Source organism: Cannabis sativa, chromosome 7, assembly GCF_029168945.1.
Source record: "Cannabis sativa cultivar Pink pepper isolate KNU-18-1 chromosome 7, ASM2916894v1, whole genome shotgun sequence".
Classification (NCBI taxonomy): domain Eukaryota; kingdom Viridiplantae; phylum Streptophyta; class Magnoliopsida; order Rosales; family Cannabaceae; genus Cannabis; species Cannabis sativa.
In genome coordinates this window covers 57,887,772-57,911,174 of record NC_083607.1, presented here as the reverse complement: position 1 = coordinate 57,911,174, position 23,403 = coordinate 57,887,772, and the positions used below count along the sequence as shown (strand labels likewise).

The window sequence follows — 23,403 nt, the reverse complement described above, 5'->3', positions numbered from 1 at the left end:
CATAAACATGTGATGTTGGAAATTGCAAACCCACCAATCCTATATACATATTACATTTATTTTTTCATTTCTTAATTACTACATGTTATTATGTTCAAAAAATAAAAAAAAAATTACTACATGTTATTTAACTCCAAACATACAACATCATACATTTATATATTTTCTTTATATTATTTATTAAGTATTTTTCATTTTAAAATAATTTTTTTATGAAGTAATTAACAAAATAATATAAATTATAATTAAAATTCAAATAACAATTCACATAAAAATTACTAAAACAACTAACAGAATAATCAAAACGATAAATTTAAAATAATATATAAAATAATTTACCATATATAAATACCTACATTTATTTTTATTATTCAAACAGGTATTGGGAAAATATTAGTCATCTTCCTAACCTATTATTTCTTTAATTTGATAGTACATATATAAAGAATGTTTTTGGATTGATACCTCAAACCCTTTAATAAATTCTTTTGAGAATGATTATTAAATCATATGCATATTATATATAAGGACACATCTATATGTATGGCTATATAGTTATAGGACCATTGGACCTTGTGGTCATGTAAGAAAATGATTAATACAATAAATAATTAATTATTATGGTTAGGAGTGCCCTATAATTAACTTACTTTGTTGCATATAGGGCATAGAGCCTTGATTAATTACTATTCAAATATGGGCTATATTTGGTGGATAATATACTTTATGTTGATGATGATGATGGTAAGGGACCATTTGCCAAAGAATGAAATAAATAATATAAAATCACTAACCCTAAGTTTTAATTATTTATTTACATTTGTTTTTGTTTGATTAGTTTTTTTTGTGTGGCTGAGGAATCTTTTATTTAACTACTTGAGGCTAGCTCAAGTGGCCATAGGTGGGTGTGTGTGTGTCTTGGAGGTTTTGGGTTCGAGTCACGGGTAAAATATAGTTGTAATATATAAACGCTTAAATAAAAAAAAAATCTTTTATATTTTTTGTTGAATGAAATATATTTGATATGAGAGAGAAAGTGAGAATAGGGTAAAGAGTAAGAGTGAAAAGAAAAGAAAAGAGAAAGATTCCTTTTGCTATATTTAGCTTAAGAATCCTAGGAGTGTCTTTCTCTTAATTTTTAGGGTATAATTCACTTTATGACCAATATTGGTTTTGCACGTGGTGATGTGTAATTTATATGAAATTTTTAGACAAATATGTATATATAGCCAAAAACATCTTAAGTTGAATTATTACTATTGTACTCGTAAATTAATATATTTATAATTTGTACACTAAGTTTCAATGTGCTAAACATGTATGTATATTTTTAAACATTTATATATCGTATAATATAATTACTTAAAAATCATAAGGGTTTCAATGGATATAATAAGAAGAGCTTTTATAATAATACTTTTTAATTAATGTACATAATAGTAATAAGAGTTTTTATTTTACTTTTTAATGCTACATTTCTAAATAAATATATATGTATTGTTATTAATTTAGACAGCAAATTGTCACCATCCTTTAAAAAAATGGTAATAAAGTATTAATTAATCATAACATTGAATATATATTAATAGGGGAGTTTTAATAGTTACATCAAATCAAATATGTAATTATGGTAGTTATATTTATTTTAAATTATTGTTGTAATTAATTTATAATAAAAATAATTAATATTTTTTTTTTGAAAGACAAAAAATAATTAATAAATTGTGTATAACATAATACTAACCTGATTTTACTTATTTTCTTATGAATAAAAAAATATTTATAAACATTAGTGGTGAAAAATACCTTATTAAATATTTTAATTAAAAAATTAATTTATTTTAGGATTTTTTTATTTTATTTTTATACTTTAAAATAATTTTTTTTATGTATTTTTACGGAATTCCACACAAAAACTCCTATAGTAATTAATGGAACAATCGAAATTGCAAACAAAATTCGTATAGCAATCTACATATAAATAACCGAAGAAATTACTGGAGCATCCCAAACCGTAAATTTGAAAGAAAAAAAAAATTAAAAATAGTATATAGAGTAATTTTTCTTTATTTTAAGTATATAATTAATTTGAGTAACAAAATAAAATTTTTACCTATATTAGTAATTTGTTATAGTAAGTTTTTAAAAAAATGTAATTATTATAAGTATTTTTAATGTAATTATTAAATAGTAACCATTATATATATAGTACATAAATATCAAGAATTGGAATTTGTATACCAAACATATTTATGTACTAATTACAAAAGAAAATATATGATATGTAATGTGGAGGGTCAAATAAAGCTCAATGCATATATATATATATATATTAGATGAGAGTTACGTGGCGAGCCACGTAAATATTAGTTTTATATAAGTTTTAGTGGTTTTTGTTGAAGAATTCAATAACTAATTGTAAATTATTTTATAAACGATATGTTTTATATAACTAATTGTTAAGAATGTCATAATTGTGTATATAAACCTATAATATACACATTGTAATTCAAATGTTATAATGGGGATTTCAACCCATCCAGCTATACATCTACCACACATTCATACACCAAATCAATTGAGATATCTCCAAGTAACTACACACTTAATTATTGTACTCAAAAGTCATGTAATCATAGATTGTACATTATAATTAAAGAGAGCGTACAAAGGAAGAAAATACCAGATACAAATAGACATAGCTTATTAATTATATCTTTAGAATTTCAAGCTTTATTTTACTTTCTAATTAAGCAACAAGTTATTGTTATTAATTAGTATCTAATTAATTAATTACCAGGTAGTAGCTTTCGAATGCCTATATGTTTTATGCATATAAATATTCTATTAGTATCTATTTATATCTCTTGTTTTTATCGCTTTAATTCCTTTTTTGTGTGTTTTTTGTTTTTCAAATATTTACTTGGTTATACATATGTGTGTGTTAAATGAGATGGCATGAAGCTTGAGACTTGAGTTAGCCAATTAAATGAAAAGAAAATAAAAACAGTACGAGGCAAAAAGGATTAGCTGATTAATATGTTTTATACATAACGGCATATGCAACCATAATATGCTATTACATATGAAATTTATACAAGAAGTAACATGATAATTAGAAACAAGTCACATACAGTAGATATTCAGCTTAACTAACACATTATAGAGAGGAGAGAGGGCTTTTCACTTACTTGTCTATAAACCACAGACACTAAATAAGGTAGAAAGCCGCTCTTGAGTGACCTAAATTCAAGAAATCAATTCTTCTTAAGGTCTTTTGTTTCAAATTAGAAACCAAAATGCAGACACAAATAAGAGAAAATAATATATTCACATATATATATACATTTAATATAAATATATCAGTGCATAAAATTGTATGTGAGGTATGAATATGAATACATACTTTTAGGTTGCGAGAATTAAAAAACTAATTCTAAATAAAATCATTACCAGTTCATCAATATCAGAAACATATAGTATTAGTCTAATTAATAATGTTGTCCCTTTGAGTTCTAAAACTTCTTCCATTTAGTCATCATCTCCCCTGGTTGAAGTTATTTCTTCTTTGGAAACCAAATAAATGGGTTAGCATATACATGAAAGAAAACATAAAGTTACAAATATGTGATGTTTACCTCTTCATTCTTGGATGATACAATTTGAGAGAACTCTTTGATCAGTTGCTACCTCGTTGGTCTTGCATATTAACTTCTTTTTGGGTGTATCTAAATTTTTCATAAAATATCAATGTCACCTATTTAATTTTAAGAAAACTTCATACTGATTTAAAAAAGTCAGCAGCATAGGTACTAAAAATAACAAAAAAAATTCAAAAATTGAAAATATCTAGTTTGTTAGAGAGATATGTGGATGATTTTTTTTAATTTAAAAAAAAAGATTGTTTAATTTTTTGGGTTTAATTATTAGGTTTATTTATTTGTTAACGGGAGATCAAACTATTAATATCGTTAAATTTAACAGAATATTATTTTATTTTTAAGTATATTCTGTTAAACCAATAAATACCGTTAGATAGGCACTTTTAATATATAAAGATATATATATAGAGACTTAATGTATATAGACTTATATTATATATATCTAATAATTTATTATAAATATATATATGCTCTTAATATTTTAATTAATATACAGTGTGACATATTAAAACTCATTATTATTATTATTATTATTATTATTATTATTATTATTATTATTATTATTATTATTATTATTATTATTATGAGTTAAGAACACTATATTCAATACAATTCAATTTTAAAATAACCGGCATTAATTTTTAACTTATAGTTATGGTTAAATTTGTAGTAGGTACAACTACAAATTAATGGTGACAAAAAAATTACCACTACATAAAAAAATCAGTAAATTATTAGTAGTAGTGTTTTGTAGGGAATGAATATAAATATGTATTTATTAGTTTGGAATGAATATGCATTCAAAAGACCAGTTGATATTTGAGTTGAATAATTCACCTTCTTATTTATTGATTTATTTTCATTAATATTATTTATATATTGAATGCATGCAATTCCAAACTTGAAAATTTGTGGAATCCCATGTATATATAGATAGTAGGATATATTTATAGGTAGCATAGTGGATTAGGTAATGGCCAAATGAAAATACTACTAACTAGGGCCATTGTTTAGGGTTTGTAGGGATTAGGGGATAGTACTAGCTAGCTAGGGGTTATGGGGTTCAAGGCAACCACACATGACACATCCTCTTCTTTCTTTTTTGGAAGAAGAAGAATAAGCCTTAAGAGGGTTTATGCATGAATAAAACATTATAAATTCTATTTATAAATATAATTAGTTAATTTTAAAAAAATATGGAATTCTGAACCTAATCAGACCATTCATTCACTTAAATAAATAATGAGTATGCATTCGGTTGATGTGTTTACCAAAAGTATCTTTGACTCATAAAATTAAGTAGTACATGTTTATTCGTCATATTAATATTATATCGGTCTTATACAACTTAGGTAGTGTTTAGTTTGCATAAATAAATATAAGAATAAAATTGTTATTTCTAAAGAAAGATTATTCAAGTGTTTAGTTTGTTTATTGTTATTAAAAAACTCATTCTAATAGGAATTGTAATTCATGTAAATTAAAGAATTACTTTTCCTAAATAAAATAACTTAAAGAAGTCATTCTATACTAATTAAAAATTATTTTTCCTTATCTACCATTTTCATAAATAAATGATTAAAGTTATAATTATATGGATAACATTAGGGATGCACATTTTCTCCACGGGAATGGGGCCCCGCGGGGACCCGCCTCTAATGGGGCGGGGATTCCCCGTCTAATTGGGGAACGGGGATCACTTTTTGTCCCCGAATATTAAACGGGGCGGGGACGGGGATCACACTCCCCGCTCTGGCGGGGACCCGTTTAGTATTTTATCTTATATTTTTAATAATAATTTATAATTTATGTTTGCATTTTTTTAGTATATTAGTATCTTTTTTTATGAATTTTAAGTTATGTTTTGGATAATAATTAGTTTATTGAATAATAATTAATGTGTAATATTTTAATTTTTATGTAGTTTAATATTTTTGTATATTAAAAATTTCGTTATAAACTTTATTTTATTATTAGGGGATTCCCCGCCCCGTCCCCGCTCCATCCCCGATGGGGAATAAGCGGGGATGGGGATTAAAATTCTTAACGGGGATGGGGACGGGGGGAGCACTCCCCGCCCATTTCCCGCCCCGTGTGCATCCCTAGGTAACATTTTTTATTTAAAAACATATATCTACAACATTTAATATTGTAATAATATATTTATTATATTTTTTTAATAGAATTATAGGAAAGCAATATCATTATTATAATTATATGAATAGACGTTGTGTGATGATTAAATAATACGAATAACATTTAGTTGATACTTAAATATTTAATATAAAATAGACTATTAAATTAAATATTTATTTATATTTTATTATTTGATAATTGGATCTAAAAAATACAATTTGAGAGTGATACATAAATATATATATTACATTTTTATTTGTACCATAATGTTAATTTTATAAAACAAAAATTATTTAAAAGAGTAAAAGATATTTTGTTCAAAATAATAAAAATTTCATTTCATTCCATACTATACCAAATATCACAATTCTTATTTAGTTATTGATTCCACAGTCTTTACTAAATAAAAGATTAGAAATTCCATTTTATTCTATTCCTATTCCTATTATTATTCCCATTATTATTCCATTTTTATTTTGTAACTAAATGCCACCTTAAGAAAATAGTTAGTGGTACTTATAGAAGGTACTGAGCACTACTGATACTCAATAACAATGCTCGACCCATATTCCTATATATATACATAAAAATGGCTAAAAGACACTACTAGAGTTTAGTATTCTCCTCGAGATCATACCACTATTGGTGTAGTGAAGTATCAAGTTTCCATATAACTTAAAAAAATAGCTTCGAAAGAATATCGTCATTTGATCGTAAAGTGTTACCTATAAAAAATATTAAGCACCACTAATTCAACTATTATAATTAATACAATTGTTTTTTTCTTTCTTTTTAATGGACACCCTTCTCCTTTTTCTTCTTTTCTATAAATTTTTAATTTGTTTTCAAAAAAAATATGTATATATATTTTTGAAAAAAATATATTGTGTATTTCTTTTGTAAAGCATATTTTGTTCAAAACATAGATGACGGCGAGATTAACGGAGGTAATTTGATTGGATTATCTAGAAATTTATACTTTACACATATTCATAATAACAAAAATACCCTACAAAACAATAAATCTTTCAATATCAAACCACCCTCTTATAATGTATTTATATTAAGTGGTATATATTTTTTATATGAAATTTCAGAAGTAGACACCTCTAAAGAGTTGTTCTGATAGATTTTTTATCTGTTTCGGTACTTTTAAATTTTCTTTAGTCCAATCTTCTTTTATGATTACATTTGTTGTAACTATTTAAGACAAAATGTAAATTTTTGGAAAATTCCGAATAATTTACAGTAACAAAAATAAGGCTTAAATAATTACTTACTGCTTGTATAAGAAAAAGCAATTTCACGTCTAACAAAATATATAAATTTTACTGTGGTCATTGTAAATTACTCGAATTTTTTTTAAAAATTCATAGATATATAACTATAATGTACGTGATCATAAAATAAATTGGACTAAAATTCTATTGGTGATCTAACAAAACACCCATTTAAGGAGATATACTGTAGACTCATTTTATATATTTATTTTTTTTTAATACAAAGTGATATCTAATGTTTTAGAGATATATCTGTTAGAATTTGAGATAAGATGAATGAGATTTCATTTCAAAATCAATTGGCAATTAGAGGACTAGCTCATTCATCTTATATATTCTATTATATCTTTCTACACATTAGCAATGTGGAACTCTCTAATATCGCCCCTCAAGATGGTAGCTATTTTATTTGCTCACTATTTTTGACAACTCAATCATAAGCGTCTCTTTTTTGGCTCACTATCCCTGATCACAAGTGGCTCTTTTTGCTCTACTTTTTAGATCGATATTTTTGGATCTATGGTGACTTTTTTTTTGGCTCACTATTCCTGAATCACAAGTGGATTTTTGACTTTTGGCTCTTGGATCAGTTTTTTTTTTTTTTGGATTTTTTGTGGCTCTTTTTTTTTTTGCTCTACTTCGATTGATTTTTTTTGAGTTGGATAGTCGTTAGAGGTTTTTTTTTATTTGTTTTTACTCTGATACCATGTTAGAATTTGAGATAAGAAGAATGAGGTTCCATCTCAAAATAAATTGATAATGGGAGAAGTATCCCATTCATCTTATATATTTTATTATCTTTCCACACATTAATAATGTAGAACTCTCTAACAATATCAAATAATATTTTAGATAGAAACATTCTAATCATAGATTCAAAGAAAATCCAATACAAAAAATTGGGGTTTCTCTCTAAGTTTTTCTTAATGCTGCCTCTGCTAGAGTTGGGTCTTCTCTCCGGCTGTGGCTTGCCAGCTTTTTTTGGGGCTTAGTTGTGGCATAATTGGGGGAATATTGATGATACTCTCTAGGGAGACATTTTATGGAGGACCAACTATTTTCTTCCTCGTTAATTTGTTTGGGTTCTTGGTTCGTGGTGGCTGATATTGGCATCAACATGATTTGGTTTGAGAAGGGTGTCATGCATGAGGGTTCCCTCAGGGTCATGGGTTGCCGTCGACAATTATTCTATTTGCCTTCTTTAGGGGTGGATCCCCGTTTCGTCGGGGGTGGTCTAGTGATGGAATCTCCAGTTGTGTGCCAGGGGAAGAGGATGCAAACAGATCGGTGGTGCCCTGGTTAAGGTTTGTCACCGGGATGGTTTGGATTTGGCTACTACTTTCCTGACTATGGTGATATGTTGTGAGTTGGTGTGGATATTAGTGATGACCGGGATCCAGGGATGAGGTGGTGTTTGGTTCTCCTATTATTTGTCTCTTTTAGTGTTTTGTTTTACTTTTTTTTTAATTACAATAATTATCTTTTCATTATTTATTTTTCTTAATAAATGACCATTTTATTGTGTTAATGAAATTAGTAGTTTTTATTCTAAGTGAGATTTTTTGGTTCAATAATGTTATTTGGGGGTTCCCTATATTATTGTCAACCCGTTGTTTTATGGATCAATCTTTCATCTGGGTTGTCTTTAATATGATTGGTTTTGTTATTCTTTGTTATTCTTATTTGAATAAATTGGGCGTTATACCTAATTTTTCTTAGAAGATCCTTGACTAATTTCTATTAATAAGTGTGATCTATAACATTTCATTCAGAAGAGAAATTTAGTATTTTTTGCATTGTTTTGATGTTTCGCATGTGGCTACTTATAAGTCATTTGATGATATTGTTAAATTTTTTATCTTAATTGTAAATAGCTTAGTTTACCTATTTTTATTAATTATGCTCAATAAGCAAAACCTGCATATAATGAACTATGTCCCATTTACTAATTAATTTTATTTATCTTTAAAAAAAATCATAGATTCATAATTGCTAAAAAATAAATTGTATAATAAAGAAAAAATGTGAAGAAATATTTAATGGTTATAAAGAATTACTCAAAAGAAAAGTTAATAGTCATAATGACAAGAAAAAAAAAAACCCTTTTAATAAATGACAAAGAGATAAATTATGAAAGCCTGAATTTACTATTTGACTATTTGTAAAAGCTTACATCACCCTTGTCCATTATTAATTATTTCCTTTGAATAATTTTGATATTAATTAACTTTTTATTTTTATTTCAGCTAAATTAAAATAAATAAATAAATAAATAAAATATGAGTGAAACTGCAGAGAAGATCTTCTGCTAAATTTTTCAAAGAAGGCAAAATCCTTTTGGTAAAAATTCTCAACTGCTTCTCTGAGCCGTCTGATTAAAGAAAATCGTACGATGCAGAGTTTACTGTTACTGTTTATAATTTTGTTGGGACATATCAATGTCAGATTTTTTAAAACTTTTTTTTTATTAATTAAAATAAATATAATATTGAATTATTATTTTCTTTATATATATAATTTGGAATTATTTACTAAAAACTGTTCATGCCTAACTAAAGTACTTATGTGCCCCCGTGAATGTGTCCTTTATTATTTTATTTTTAATTTTATTTTTATTAATTATGCATGTGTTTTGTTGGTACATTTTACACAAAAATGTCAATTAAAGGACATTTTTTTTTATTTTAATTTGCATTTAAAAAACAGAGGACATTCTACTCAAAAAAAAAAAAAATAGAGGACATTTATTTTTCTAAAATAAATATTAATCTGAAAAAAACTTAATATATGTTTTTTAATTAGGGATGGGAGTTTGGCCCCTTTTGTTTCAATAGGTACATATGAATTTTGTTCATTTATCAACCAACTAATAATATATTAATAATTATTCATTATTTTTTTATGAGAATAATTATTCATTATTATTTACACATTGATACATCTTCAATTCTCTACCACCAAATTATCTTCCACCATAATTGAATTTAAATCTAACAATTAAGGATGATTGGATTTTACTATATGTGACCTTAGAGTAACTAAATTGATTTAGTAAAGAAAGTTGAAAAAAAAAATTGCCTTAGTTGAAAGTGATAACCACATAATATATTAATATGTAATTCTTATAGAACACTGTAAAATAACCGTTACACTTATTATTTATCCTAGCATTCGAAATAATTATTTTGTTATTTTTTTTTATAATCATATACGTTATAATTATTTAAAAAGACTTAAAATGTTTCAGAAAATTTAAAATAGTTTAATATCAATAATAAATTGTATTTTCATATATGATAGTCAGCAATTGTTTAACTTTTATTTTACTAAACTTTTTCTTAAAAACTACAACATATACAAAAAAAATTAACTGAAAAACTCTCTTAAATAAATACTACGATAGATAAATGATATATGAAAATATAACATTTTAAAAGATTATGCTATAGATTTTTCTCATATTAATATCATGTTGTTTCCTAAAAAATTATAAAGATAATTTTAATAAGTCAACTAAAATAGTATGTACATTATTAAAAAACAAAATCATGAAACTACAATAAGATGAATATGATGAGTAGCCTAATACATATTACATACGTATAGTTAAGAAAATTCAATAATTATGTATTTATAATTTACATTGCAAAAAAAAAAAAAAAATGCTATTCCCATTTATTTAATTTAATTAAATTTATTACAATTTTTTTAATATAATGTCAAATTGATTATCATAAATAAATATTAATACAAATGTTGAGTAATAAATATAAATTTATTACAATATTACAAAAATATTTGATTGAAAATATTTCAAATTTTTTTAATAAGAAAGTTAAAGTGGTAGCTCATTTATTAGCTAAATATATTTTTTATAACTACGGAACTACCTTTAATATTATTGGGTAACTTGGTTTTTTGTTCGACTATTTTTATTTTTGAGTATTTTTGTAATTAAATATTATTATCTAAAGCTTTTGTTCTAAATATTGTATTCTTAAGAATAAGAAGACTATTTTTTTTAATGATTTTTGTTTATTTTTTTAACCATTTTTCCTCAAATTTTAGTCACATCTATTTTCCCTCACAACAAAGTAGAAGAGAAGAGAACCCACAACAACTAATTGACAAGATTGATTGACCAATTTCTTTAATAAATTTTAATTAAATAGTATAGTCTTTTATAAAATAATAAAAAGTAATTTAAGGTACAAATATTTAAATGTAACGTTCGGTTATAAATAAATATGTAAATTTAATTTTTAGTAGTAATTATAATTAAGTTATATTTTATAATTTTTTTAGGTATCTAATTTTTAAATGTCAAGTTATTATCATGTGTTATTTTTTTATGGGTAAATAGCGGCATAAGTACCCAAAGTTTTAAGTTTATAAGCGGCATAAACTCAATGTTTATTTTTAGTGACATAAGTACCTGATATTTGTAAAACTGTAATTTTCCTCCAGCTTTGTCAGTACAGACTCCGTTTTGAATTTATTAAAGGAACATTCGAAAGTAACTGATACTACATGTTTCTGTATAGACCCAATGATCAAGAATTTGGACCTTATATGTAGCCTGTTTAAAAAAAATAATAGAACTTGTGCGGACGAAATTAGAGAAAAATTACAGTTTTACAAACATTGGGTACTTATGCCGCTAAAAATAAACATTGAGATTATGCCACTTACAAACTTAAAACTTTGAGTACTTATGCCACTATTTACTCTTTTTTTATTAGTATATTTAAATTAATTATTTTTTTAAAATAAAAATTTAATAATTTAGACCAATCATAAATTATCATGTGACAATTTACTAAACACTTACCAATTAAGTACTTACCGTTCTAGAACTATAATTTAAACATTATTAACGTCAAAAAATAAATTTAAGTATTTATTTATAAATAAAAATTAAACTTAAATATTTATAATACAAATTATTACACGATAATAAATTTATTTGATTGATTTGATTATAACCCATTTTGCTTTAAATAAGGTAAGTTAAATAAACTTCAAATTATTACCCTTGTCTTAATTCCCTTTAACTCTTTCCATTATCATTTGGAAGAGGTTTCAATGGTTACATTTTTATTGTAACCATCATGGTTACATTTTTTTTAAGCCATTGGATTACTATTTAATGGTTGTGATTAATTTGGAAATTAAATAAAAATAAATAAAAAATACTTGTAACCTGAAAGTAACCTAATCATTTATTTCCTTATAAAACTTTAATTAAGATTAATTATATTTTAAAATTAAATTAATTATAATTATTAATTAATTTTTTACAATTTATTACTATATAAGGATCTTTTAGCAATTTATTTTTTTATACTTAAATTATTTAAAATTTTATAGCAAAGTTTTTTATAATTTAAAATTATACACATATAATTTCATAATTTAAATTTTATTATACTTGTAATCTTAATTTTAAATTATTACACATAATTATTTAATTTTTTTATTTAAATATTTAAAAAGTAAAAAATGAAATAAGTTGAAGGATTTTTAAAAAAAAAAATGGCTGCACTTGTTATCGATTGATTAGCTTGAGGTCTCATACTTAGTTCATATAATTGTAACAAAATAATTAAATATCATTTAAAAATAATTAATTATTTGAAAATATATTATAAGAAGAGAATTTTAATTTGTGTCAAAAGAAGTTTAATTTTTGTAAAAAAAAATAAATTTTTTTGTAAATATTATAATTAAATGGCTTAATTATTAAAATAATTCAAGTAAGGATTTAAATATAAATATTAATTACTAAAAGAAGTCTTGTTAAATATTTAATTAATTAATTTAAGAAAATAGTTAATTATAATTAAATAATTCTAAAAAAGGAATGTCTATTTAATTAATTATTTTAAGAAAATAGTTAATTATAATTAATTAAATCTAAAAAATGAAAGTCTACCTATTAGTAACCTGCTATTACAGGTTAAAGAAAAATGTAACCATATGGTTACAATAAAAATGTAACCATTGAATAGTCACCCTTATCATTTTTGTGTTTTAACTTTTTGTCCTTTTTTTTCTTTTATAAATGAACTTTTGTCCTTTTCCATTTAAAATAAGTATCTAATTTGCTTTAAAAAAATATATTAACTAAAACATAAATTTAATTAAATATATTTTATTCCTTTCAAAAAAAAAATAGAAAAATTTAATACATATTAATTTATTGTTTTCTAAGAAATCGGCAAATCCTCGGGTTATAATAATATGGGCAAGGAACTCCGCCGACCACTAAATTACGCCACGTCATCGTTCAATTGGTCCTGCTCTCACGTGGCGTGAATCATAGGTTTGGTACAGGGAGTGGACCGTGGTCTTTGTCGCAGAGGAGTCAAACTTTGAGCATTGTCGTTTGCTTGCCTACAAAACAGAGACTGAGCCAGAGTTCGAAGGAAAGAGAGAGAGAGAGAGAGAGAGAGAGAGAGAGAGAGAGAGAGAGAGAGAAAGCTGTCTTTCTCTGTAATGCCTTTCACCCATCAAAGCTGAAAGCCCTTTCCTTCTTCTTCTTCTTCTTCTTCTCCTGCTACTTACTGCCATAGCTGAGTTAATAAGAGTTTGAGAGAGAGAGAGAGAGAGAGAGAGAGAGAGAGAGAGAGATCTAATGGAGTACGAGAGAATTCACAAAGTGCAGGTACGGTTCTTTTGGATTTTTTTACCATTGAAAATGGCAGTAACCCATTTCTCATTATCATCATAGTTTCAACTAAATGCTACCTTTTTTTTTCCTCCTGTGTTTTTGTTCTTTCTTGTACAAAAGGGTACTGTAAATCACCTTCACTAAAAAATTGATTTTTAATTTTTTTTTTTGGTTTCTAAATTTGCTTACTTGAATTTCGTTCTCTCTTTCTTCTGGGTTTGTGTTAAAATTTAACTTTTTGACCAATTAAGATGTGCCCATTTGGTGTCTTGTTAAAAAAATTAGTGGGGTTTGGTATTTTTTTCTTTTCTCAAGCTGAAAATTTGTAAAAGGTGGCAGCCAATATCAGTGTGAATGGTAATGTGTCTTTAGTATTAGTAATAGTCATTTGGACTTCAATTTTGTCTTGAATGACTTTTAAACTTCAGAGTTGGAAGAATATTATATCTGTGCAGTGTAGTCTTTTTCATTGATTATTAATTACTTCACAATGTAAATATTTCTTTATATATATGGTTGTTCTTGTTTTGTTGTTTGTTTTTCTTTTACTAAAATTTGAATCCACAAAATGGTGTTTGGTTTTGGTTTCAGATGATTTAGAATGATTAAAGTAGTGAGTAATTATTTCAGTTTGTCTTATTAAAATGATTTCTTCTTACAAATGTGCTTTTGGAAGCTTTTCTTTTCAGTAGTCTTCTTTTTTATATTTTTTTTGGTCTTTGTGTTCTTAATTGCAGACAGGCATGATTTCCCCAAGCAAACTGAGGATGAAGCTCATGGGTGCTCACAACCACCTTAGGAAGAAAGATGGATCCAACAGTAACTCCTCAAGAACTTCTCCTGCAAAACTTGCTGATTCTGATTTTGTCAAGAACAGCTTGTTAGACACATCAACTGGTGATGAAGAAGGTTTGTTTTTCTTTCTTGTGAACCAACCACATTTTTGAGTGTTTTTACCTTTTATTTCATCTTAAACTAACTGTTATATGCTCATTCAGTTACATCTCCAAGTTTAGAAGTTTCAACATTGGGGGCAAGGCATAGTGACCAGCTAAAAGAGTCATTCCCTGAAGAAAATGGTGAGACTGGTAGAGTAAGAACTCAGCATTGTTCAAAGGGTGATAGCAGCAATTCAAGCACAGTTCATCCTCTGAGAACATTGGAAGATGACAATCTTGATTATGACAGTAATGCTAGCTCTTCTAGTTTTGAGTTTCATAAGGGGGAAAGATCAGGACATAATCCCATTTCAAGGTCAATTTCAAGACCTATGCCATCTAAGTGGAATGATGCTGAGAAATGGATAATGAATAGACAGAATGTACAAGCTAATCATAATCATCATAAAAGGAATGCTTTACAAAACCAAACTAATAGGATGCCAAATTCAAATATGGTGAGAGTTGCTCCAGAGTCTGGTAACTGTGATATCAAATTGTTACTTAGCAGAATGGCAGACACCAAGAGGGTTGATTTCTGTCAAACCGCCTCACATGTTGGATTCGATAAGTTCTCATTTGTTTCTTCTGGTAATCACCCCATTTTGGGGCAAGCATTGGTTGATCAATCTACTCAGAGTAAGGATTTGAAAGAATTAGGGGAGTTAATATGCCCGAAAGGTTCATCAGATGAGACTTCAGGTTTGTACTCACCTTTTTTTTGTCCTATGATCAAGTTCACATATGTGATTCTTTAACAATAGACTTCAGTTTCATGAACTAGTATTCTATAGATTCTGATTCTGTGAACTTGTAATAATAGTAAGAGCATAGATAGATGAAGAAGATGATATCTTTGAGTGGTTCATTATGTAGGGATTCCTGCCATAAGATCAGTCTCAATGAGAGACATGGGAACCGAAATGACACCCGGTACAAGTCTTGAACCTTCAAGAACTGCTACTCCTGTTGGTGCAACCACCCCAATTCGCAGCCCAACTTCCTCAATGCCATCAACTCCTAGAGGAGGTGCTCCAGCTTCAACTCCTACGGAGCTTGCCCGTGATAGGGAATCACAACATCCAACTGAAATCAATAAGAAAGAATTGTCAGAAGAAGAATTGAAGCTTAAGACTAGGAGAGAAATTGTAGCACTAGGTGTCCAGCTTGGCAAGACGAATATCGCTGCTTGGGCGAGTAAAGATGAGCAGGAAAGACAAAGATCTTGTGCTGAAAAAACTAAGGCAGACGAGCTAGCACGTATTGAAAATGAAAAGAGAGCAGCTGACTGGGAAGAAGCCGAAAAATCTAAACATTTTGCAAGGTACTTTTCATGACTTTAAGCATTTTCGGCATGAAGTAGAACTGTGAGAATTCATGTTCTAATATGGTTTATTTGATCATTTTGGTATTAACACTGTACAGATTTAAGCGCGAAGAAATCAAAATCCAAGCATGGGAGAGTCAGCAGAAGGCAAAATTAGAAGCCGAGTTGAGGCGAATAGAGGTATTTGACACTTTTCTTTGTCACTTGTTTTGCATGATCATCAAAAATATGTTTGTCAAAGCTATAAAAAAGGGAAAATGCTTCCAAGATTTGAAAATTGTATTGATATTGGTGCTACTTCATTTGGCCTTGGAACTAACATTACAACACAATCTGAATATTTTAGGCTAAAGTGGAGCAAATGAGAGCTCAAGCTCAAGCAAAGATGGTACAAAAAACTGCAATGACAAGGCAAAGATCAGAAGAAAAACGAGCAGCAGCCGAAGCAAGAAAGAACCGAGATGCAGAAAAAACTGCTGCCCAAGCCGAATACATTCGCCAAACAGGAAGAATGCCATCTGCTTCTCAATACATCTGTTGTGGTTGGTTAATGTGATGAACCGAAAAAAATCAATACTTGAAAAGAGAAAACAGAAAAAGAAAGAAAAAAGAAAGTGGCCTTTCTTGTTTGTATTAGGAAGGCCTTTACTTTACAAAGTGTGTGGTAGTGATAATCAAGTTTGTATGTACCAAGTCAAACATTCTTGTTTGTATTAGTACATTTAGTTCCCAAGTATGAATGAATTTGTTCATAAAAGAAAGAATTCAAGACTCCATATTTAGTCTCAACATTCCAAACATGAAAGACTTCATAGAGAACACTCATGGTGATCGATACCACTATATCTTGATTAGTTAGTATGAATTTAGTAGTGGAATTTACATATTCCATCTTAAATTTAAATACACACAACTTGATACTAAATTATGTAAGATTGTATTCAATTTTATATAAAGACTTATTTCTTTATTTTATGAGTAATTAATCATTCTTTTTTTCGTAGAGAAGGAAATAAAATTATATTTATCTTTAAATAAATAAATATGTTATGGCACAAATCAAATGAACTAAATATACCTATATAAAAAAAAAAAAATTGATATGCTAGTCATATCCACACATAGGAAAATGATTTTGTATAAGTAAAAATTTATCAATTAATTTCCTTTTCGGAATTATTTTCATTTTCAAATAGTGTTTAATTGATTACGTATTTATTAATATTCGTTTGATTGGTCTAAGGTTATACAAAAAAATTTGCTTAAGTCACTTCTTTTCTTTTAATTTAGTTATTTTTTTTTATTGTCGATAATGTTACTCAGAATCAATTGGTAAGATGTCAACAATTACGTGAATTACTCAAACAATTTCAACCAGCCTCTCTTTCGGTGGAAGAACAAATAATCACTATTTATGTTGGAATGAATGGTTAACTTCTATTCAAATACATGCGAATGATTTAACAAATCCAGCTTCGACCACGACATTTATATATTTAGATACGACTACCGTACTATCAACAAGATTTGTCACTAAAGGCATCTATTGAATAGTTGAATAGAACAAATTCTACATGTACACGCAATAAAAAAAGATTCTTCTCTTTATCGGAATAATATGGTCGTTATGCTCATTACTAAATTTGTTGAAGAGATGAAATATAGCCAGGTATATCTTTTTGATCAGTGGTATAATTAATCATCAGAAGAAGATCATGTATGTGTTGGATTTTGTGCCCTAAATAAAACTCTATTTCAATATTGTATATTCATTTATCAATAAAGAAATAGATTTATTTCATTGGTTTACATGTTTATTTCATGATCATTTATTTGATTTATAAATTCATTCAAATTCTTATCACATTGATATTCTTTATTATTGTGTTGTCAACATAGTAGAAAAAAAAAGATTTTTTTTTATTTTTATAAATTGTTTTTTTTTAATTTTTAAATTATTTTAAAATTAATATTACGTGGACCACTAAAAATTTGCCACGTGTGCAAGTGTGTATACGTGGACAGTCCACCGTGGCATTTAACTGTGATTTTTGGACGGAGGGGTACAGAACAAAACAGAATGAGAGTTCAGTAGGTTTTGCCACCAAAATTTTAGGTGGCATTTGGTAACACTTTTTTAATTAGTTTTTTATTTTTAAAATTAGAAAAGTGAAAATATATTTTAAAAACATGTTCTATAAAAACTGTTTTTGCTTTTCAATTTTTTAATTGAGAATCAAAATTTTAAAAACAAAAAAAACTCACTTTCAATATTTTTTTAAACAGTTTTTTTTCTTAATCAATATTATGGACTCCGACAAGATCCGGACCCAAATCCTCTCTCACGGCCCTTGTGCTGAACCCGATCTCTGACCCGGATCCGAATTCGACCCCGGACCTAGACCCGACTTAAATAAATCAAAAAAATAAAGATAAAAATAAACTTTAGAGAACACACTTTTGTTTTTCTGTTTTTAAAATTGAAAAACAAAAGTGGTTACAGAACGCATTTTTGTTTTTCAAAAACAAAATTTTTAAAAACAAAAATCTTATTTTCATTTTGTAATTAAAAAATTAGAAAACAAAATTGTTACCAAACAGGACCTTATTAAATATAGATATGTAAACGTTAACTAAAAAAAATTAAAAAATTTATTTGTGTGTATTTAAGAAAAAAAAAAATAGTTAAGGGCTTTTACACATAAGTTGCCTCTCTCTCTGTAAACGATTCTCTCTTCTCTTTTGGCCGGAGTAAAGTCAGAGTCTGTTTCTTCCGTAGTTCCGGGTGGGGGGGTCTCTCTTTCACTTCTCAGGTCATCTCTTCACCTCACTTCTTTTTAATATGTTTTGTTGACAATCATTCATATATATTTAATGATAATGATATTCTTTTATGAGTGATGATGAAATTATGTTACAATAATAATATTGCAATGAAGGATTCTATTGATGTTGATATAGTTGTGATCTAATACCCTAAAAAATTTGATTATAATACAAACACCAAACACACACTTTACTCTGTTGATAATCTAATGACAACAAGATCCCCAAATTCCAATTTTATGATTGGAGGAATGTGTTTTTTGATTGGAGAGATTAATTTGTTTGCCCAAATATAAGCCCACTCGAAAAAGTTCAATACCATAAATTAGGTTTAGGTTTCATTCTACAAATATATATATATATATATATATATATCTTACCTATTATATAAATGTCTATCTAACCATTTTTGTTGTGCATTTAACAGATTGTTATGTTTTTTAACAGAATATTCTCCAATAAAAAGTTAATTTTAACAGAAATACAAATTACTAAGAGTTGCATCCTCCCACATATAGATACAACTATTCACAATAAGCACCTATTCACACAAACTATCTTTCATTTATTGTCATCAATTTCAGAAATATATGTATATATAATCCATCTGCTATATATTTTTAGGGGATATCCTTACATTCCTCATAGGATTCCTTGAATCATTAACTTAATGTTGCACTGGGTGTTCAAGCAAGAGTTAGAAGAAGAGAGTTATATATATAATAAGTAATCCGGCCATATCCAAGAATAATAGTGACAATTCTTCCAAGTTATATAATTATGCTTTTACTTGATTGGAAAGTCATCAAAAACTTTGAGTCTGTCCAAAACTAAGACTCCAACCGAAAGTATATCTTGAGCCACATATACCAAAATACATTAAAATATGATATATAAAAAATACGAATGGGTAAGAGTAAAAAATATTTTGGTAAATATTGATTGAAATTATTTATTGTTAGAGAATGTGTATCTATAAGTTGTTTTCTTTTAAGTTTTTTGAAGTTATTTTTTTAAATAATAATAATAATAATAATAATAATAAAATTACTCAAATATAATAACAAAAATATATATTATTAGTAAGTTTTTTTGAATGAAAAATATTAGTAGGTTTGTAAAAACCTACTGAAGTTATTTTTTTAATAATAATAATAATAATAATAATAATAATAATAATAATAATAATAAGAAAATTACTCAAATATAATAACAAAAATATATATAACTTGGAAGAATTGTCACTATTATTCTTGGATATGGCCGGATTACTTATTATATATATAACTCTCTTCTTCTAACTCTTGCTTGAACACCCAGTGCAACATTAAATTTTTATATATGATCACACTTCACCATACTAACTACAATGACACACATACATATATATACATATATATATATATATTTATTGGGAGAGAGAAAGGGAATGTAGAAGAAGAAAAATTTGATTCTTCACTCATCAGCCGTTAATGGATGGATTCGAAAGTGGGACCCAGAGAGTGAGATAGCCACCATATGTATAGTCGTAGTTATATTCTAACAATTCTCAATTTATAATTGTCAAACCTCATAATTATACATATATATATAAATATATATTATGTATAAGGGACATAATTTTGTCCTGTCAAAAAATGGTCCTGTAGTCTAGTATATATATATATATACACATATGTTTCCACTCAACACACCGTACCATTTCTTAGTTTGAGTCTGTGAGTGAGTAATTCCATTAACACTGTTTTTTTTGTTTTGTTTTGAATCTTTCAATCTCTATATACAGATTACATAGTTAGTTGTATAATATTAATGTTTGTGCTCTAATTTAACATTGTGTGAACCCATCCTTAATTTAACATATTAATTCATTCTTTAATATGTAATATACCAATTACTGAGATTATGTGTATTTGACAATCTGTAGTTCTTTACTATACAAAGTACTGTTTTTTTTTTTTCATATCAGGAGGATTATAAATTTAATTTAGAGTAAGATTAATAATTATATTGTTAATTATTTTCTCTAGAGTGGGTATGGAGGAGGGTAGTATTGAAAAGGGAATAGTAAAGTTAAATATTAATGAAGGCTCAACATTGAGGTAATATCCACCTCTTGATAACACAAGAGTTTCATTTCTCAGGAAAGCTCACCCGACAGGAAGAACAACCAAGCCTAGCCGCCTCTGTTCTTCATCTCCTTCCTTCCATCAACCAATTGCTCTCTTGATCGGTCTTCTCTTTCTCTCTCGCTCGCCCTACACCTTTACCCTTCACCAATCATGGCTTTCATCCTCAACAAAACTGCTGTTGCCTCTCAATTGCGCTCTCACTTTCAGGGAGCAAGAAACAATGCCCTTTCCCTCTCGCGTCGCCAATTTCATGTAGAACCAGGAAAGCGCGAACTAGCTCTCTTGGCTGAGGACCCATCTTTAAAGCGATTCAAGTCACATAAGCCTAATGTGAGGCGACTTATGAGAGTGGGAGATGTACTCACTATAGTTGTTGTAGCAGGTTGTTGCTATGAAATATATACTAGAGCAGTGATGCGAGAAGAGGCTCGGAAACAAGCAAATGCAGAAAATTGAAGAAGTGCATAATGATGAGTTTATTATGTGTGTCTCTCTTTGGCCTTAATAGTTCAGCAACTATAGCAGGAATATTCTGACTTTCAAATGCAGAAAAAATGGCTACATTTACTTGGTTTGAATTTATGTTTTCCAGCCTCATTCTTAATAAGATTTGTTCTTCAAAAAAATAATAGTATATTCAAGCGAGACACATTTAACAATGGTTAATGATAATACTATGAAGGAAATCGTTGATGCTGATCCAAACATCATTCAATTTCAAACAAACAAACCTCACTGTAAGTATTATTGCAAATCTGCCTTACTCTTTACTCATTCACTTGTCATTTATAAAAATCATATCATCTTACTTATTCTCAAATTGTTGTAACCAATATGCTTCTATTGTTGAGTTTACTCAAACAATAGATGGGGTACTACCTATTGAATTAGGATTGAGTGTATGAAAATGGGTATAGGCAATTTAACAAGACTGTATAGCACAATTAACACTTACTCCCTCTTATTCTGTATTTTTTTTAGATTGGACCGAGACTCCAAGAGATATCTTAGAGTTAATTTTAGAGAAAATTGAATCATTGATTGATTTTATAAGATAAATTTTAGAGAAAATTGAATCATTGATTGATTTTATAAGATTTGGTGCTGTTTGTCATATGTGGCGTAATTGATGAAGGATAATCAACATCAACAAATGAAAGAATTACATAATCGATATAAATATTATCAGACCTGACGGATCATTACTGCTCCGAAATATTCGGATAGTTATTGGATCTTGAATCGGATCAGACCCGCTCCGCAAATTGCGGCTCCTCAAAGGGTTGGGTAGTAAACAATAAACAGAGATTGGACAGTAACACTCTACAAACCTAGTTATGGTAACAATATGTCACCCAGCGTAATTCAACTCGACATGGCTTTCATTAAATTGTCAAGGGATGATGGCCCCCAAATTTAGATAAAAATAGAGCTGTATTTTTATTCTTTTGATGTCATTCATTTTAAGGGTTTATTTTATGCGATAATTAATGATGGTACCTTAAGATCTTTTGATCTTAGAAGCCCTTGCGTCGACTCAACAGTAAGAGAACTTGCTCGTGAGATTCCATTGCTGCATTTGGGATTGAAGAGATACCTGGTGGAATCATATGGACATATTATATTGGTTGAAAGGTTTTTTCGTTGGGATATTAAAGATGAAATTCGTCGAACTTGGAGGTATTGCATGGAGTCAAACAATTGGATTCATATGAAAAGTCTTGGTGAAATGGCTTTGTTCGTTGGTGATAACTCTTCAGTATCGGTTTTGGCTACTAGATTTAATGGGATTCAACCAAATTGTATATATTTTACCCATGATGAGGATGTGATTTGTGGTTCATCAATTCCTATGATTTTCGATGTAGGACTATATGATCTAGAAAATGATGAATTTAAGTTACACTCAGCTACACTCAACAAAATGAATCGTCGCCCGCCTATTTGGCTTCTACCCACGCTTTAGGAATCTATTAGATTAGCCCTTCTTACTCTTTTGAAAATTACTTGTGGTTTTAATTTATTTTTTGGGATAATTACACAAAGTATTATTTTTTTTTAGAAAAATATATATATTTTTACATTTATTTATTTATTATATTTTTATGGTTTTGTATAGAAACATCACAAAAATATTAAAAAAAAATTACATAAAAGTAATAGGAAAATAACATGCAAACAACATCAAAACAATAATAAAAAATAACATACAGTACAACAAAAAAGACTGTATTTTTTGTAAATATAATTATATAAATTGTAAAAATATTTAAAATTCTGTATAATTGTATTTTTATAATTTTTTAGTTGTTTTTATGTATTTGTTAAACAATCACTTATTTTTTTGAATAGAATTGTTAAGACTTTATGTATTTGCTTCTACTAGTTTGGTTTGGGTTTTTAATTTTGCTACAATATCACCCACTCTA

General features: G+C 27.3%; 3 protein-coding genes across 5 annotated transcripts; all 3 read left to right on the top strand.

Annotated features, from left to right (window-relative positions):
- Window positions 1–13,496: 13,496 nt before the first annotated feature.
- Window positions 13,497–16,792, top strand: LOC115697942 (uncharacterized). 2 transcript variants are annotated; one of them, XM_030625117.2, is made up of 6 exons: window positions 13,497–13,745; window positions 14,489–14,660; window positions 14,750–15,391; window positions 15,566–16,013; window positions 16,115–16,196; window positions 16,363–16,792. In XM_030625117.2, exons 1-6 carry the CDS (start codon window positions 13,716–13,718, stop codon window positions 16,570–16,572), a joined length of 1,584 nt encoding a protein of 527 aa, XP_030480977.2. In that variant the 5' UTR covers window positions 13,497–13,715; the 3' UTR covers window positions 16,573–16,792. The 2 variants fall into 2 exon arrangements, with proteins under 2 accessions (XP_030480977.2, XP_030480978.2); XM_030625118.2 differs by lacking the exon at window positions 13,497–13,745 and adding an exon at window positions 14,218–14,364.
- Window positions 16,793–18,672: 1,880 nt separating this feature from the next.
- LOC115697977 (succinate dehydrogenase subunit 7B, mitochondrial-like) lies at window positions 18,673–21,679 on the top strand. 2 transcript variants are annotated; one of them, XM_030625152.2, is made up of 2 exons: window positions 18,673–18,829; window positions 20,987–21,679. In XM_030625152.2, the coding sequence occupies exon 2, from the start codon at window positions 21,125–21,127 to the stop codon at window positions 21,428–21,430; it is 306 nt and encodes a 101-aa protein (XP_030481012.2). In that variant the 5' UTR covers window positions 18,673–18,829; window positions 20,987–21,124; the 3' UTR covers window positions 21,431–21,679. The 2 variants fall into 2 exon arrangements, with proteins under 2 accessions (XP_030481012.2, XP_030481013.2); XM_030625153.2 differs by having other exon boundaries at window positions 18,718–18,829; window positions 20,873–21,679.
- LOC133039777 (uncharacterized) lies at window positions 21,633–22,940 on the top strand. Its single transcript, XM_061118725.1, has 3 exons — window positions 21,633–21,711; window positions 21,842–21,846; window positions 22,443–22,940. The coding sequence occupies exons 1-3, from the start codon at window positions 21,633–21,635 to the stop codon at window positions 22,938–22,940; spliced, it is 582 nt and encodes a 193-aa protein (XP_060974708.1).
- The last annotated feature ends 463 nt before the right edge of the window (window positions 22,941–23,403 follow it).

Bases quoted from the DNA above. Each gene is read 5' to 3' on its own strand.
- LOC115697942 (XM_030625117.2), top strand. From the start codon at position 13,716: ATGGAGTACGAGAGAATTCACAAAGTGCAG. The intron at 13,746-14,488 runs GTACGGTTCTTT...TCTTAATTGCAG, and splicing joins AGAGAATTCACAAAGTGCAG to ACAGGCATGATTTCCCCAAG. The intron at 16,014-16,114 runs GTACTTTTCATG...AACACTGTACAG, and splicing joins AAATCTAAACATTTTGCAAG to ATTTAAGCGCGAAGAAATCA.
- LOC133039777 (XM_061118725.1), top strand. From the start codon at position 21,633: ATGGTTAATGATAATACTATGAAGGAAATCGTTGATGCTGATCCAAAC.
- LOC115697977 (XM_030625152.2), top strand. From the start codon at position 21,125: ATGGCTTTCATCCTCAACAAAACTGCTGTTGCCTCTCAATTGCGCTCT.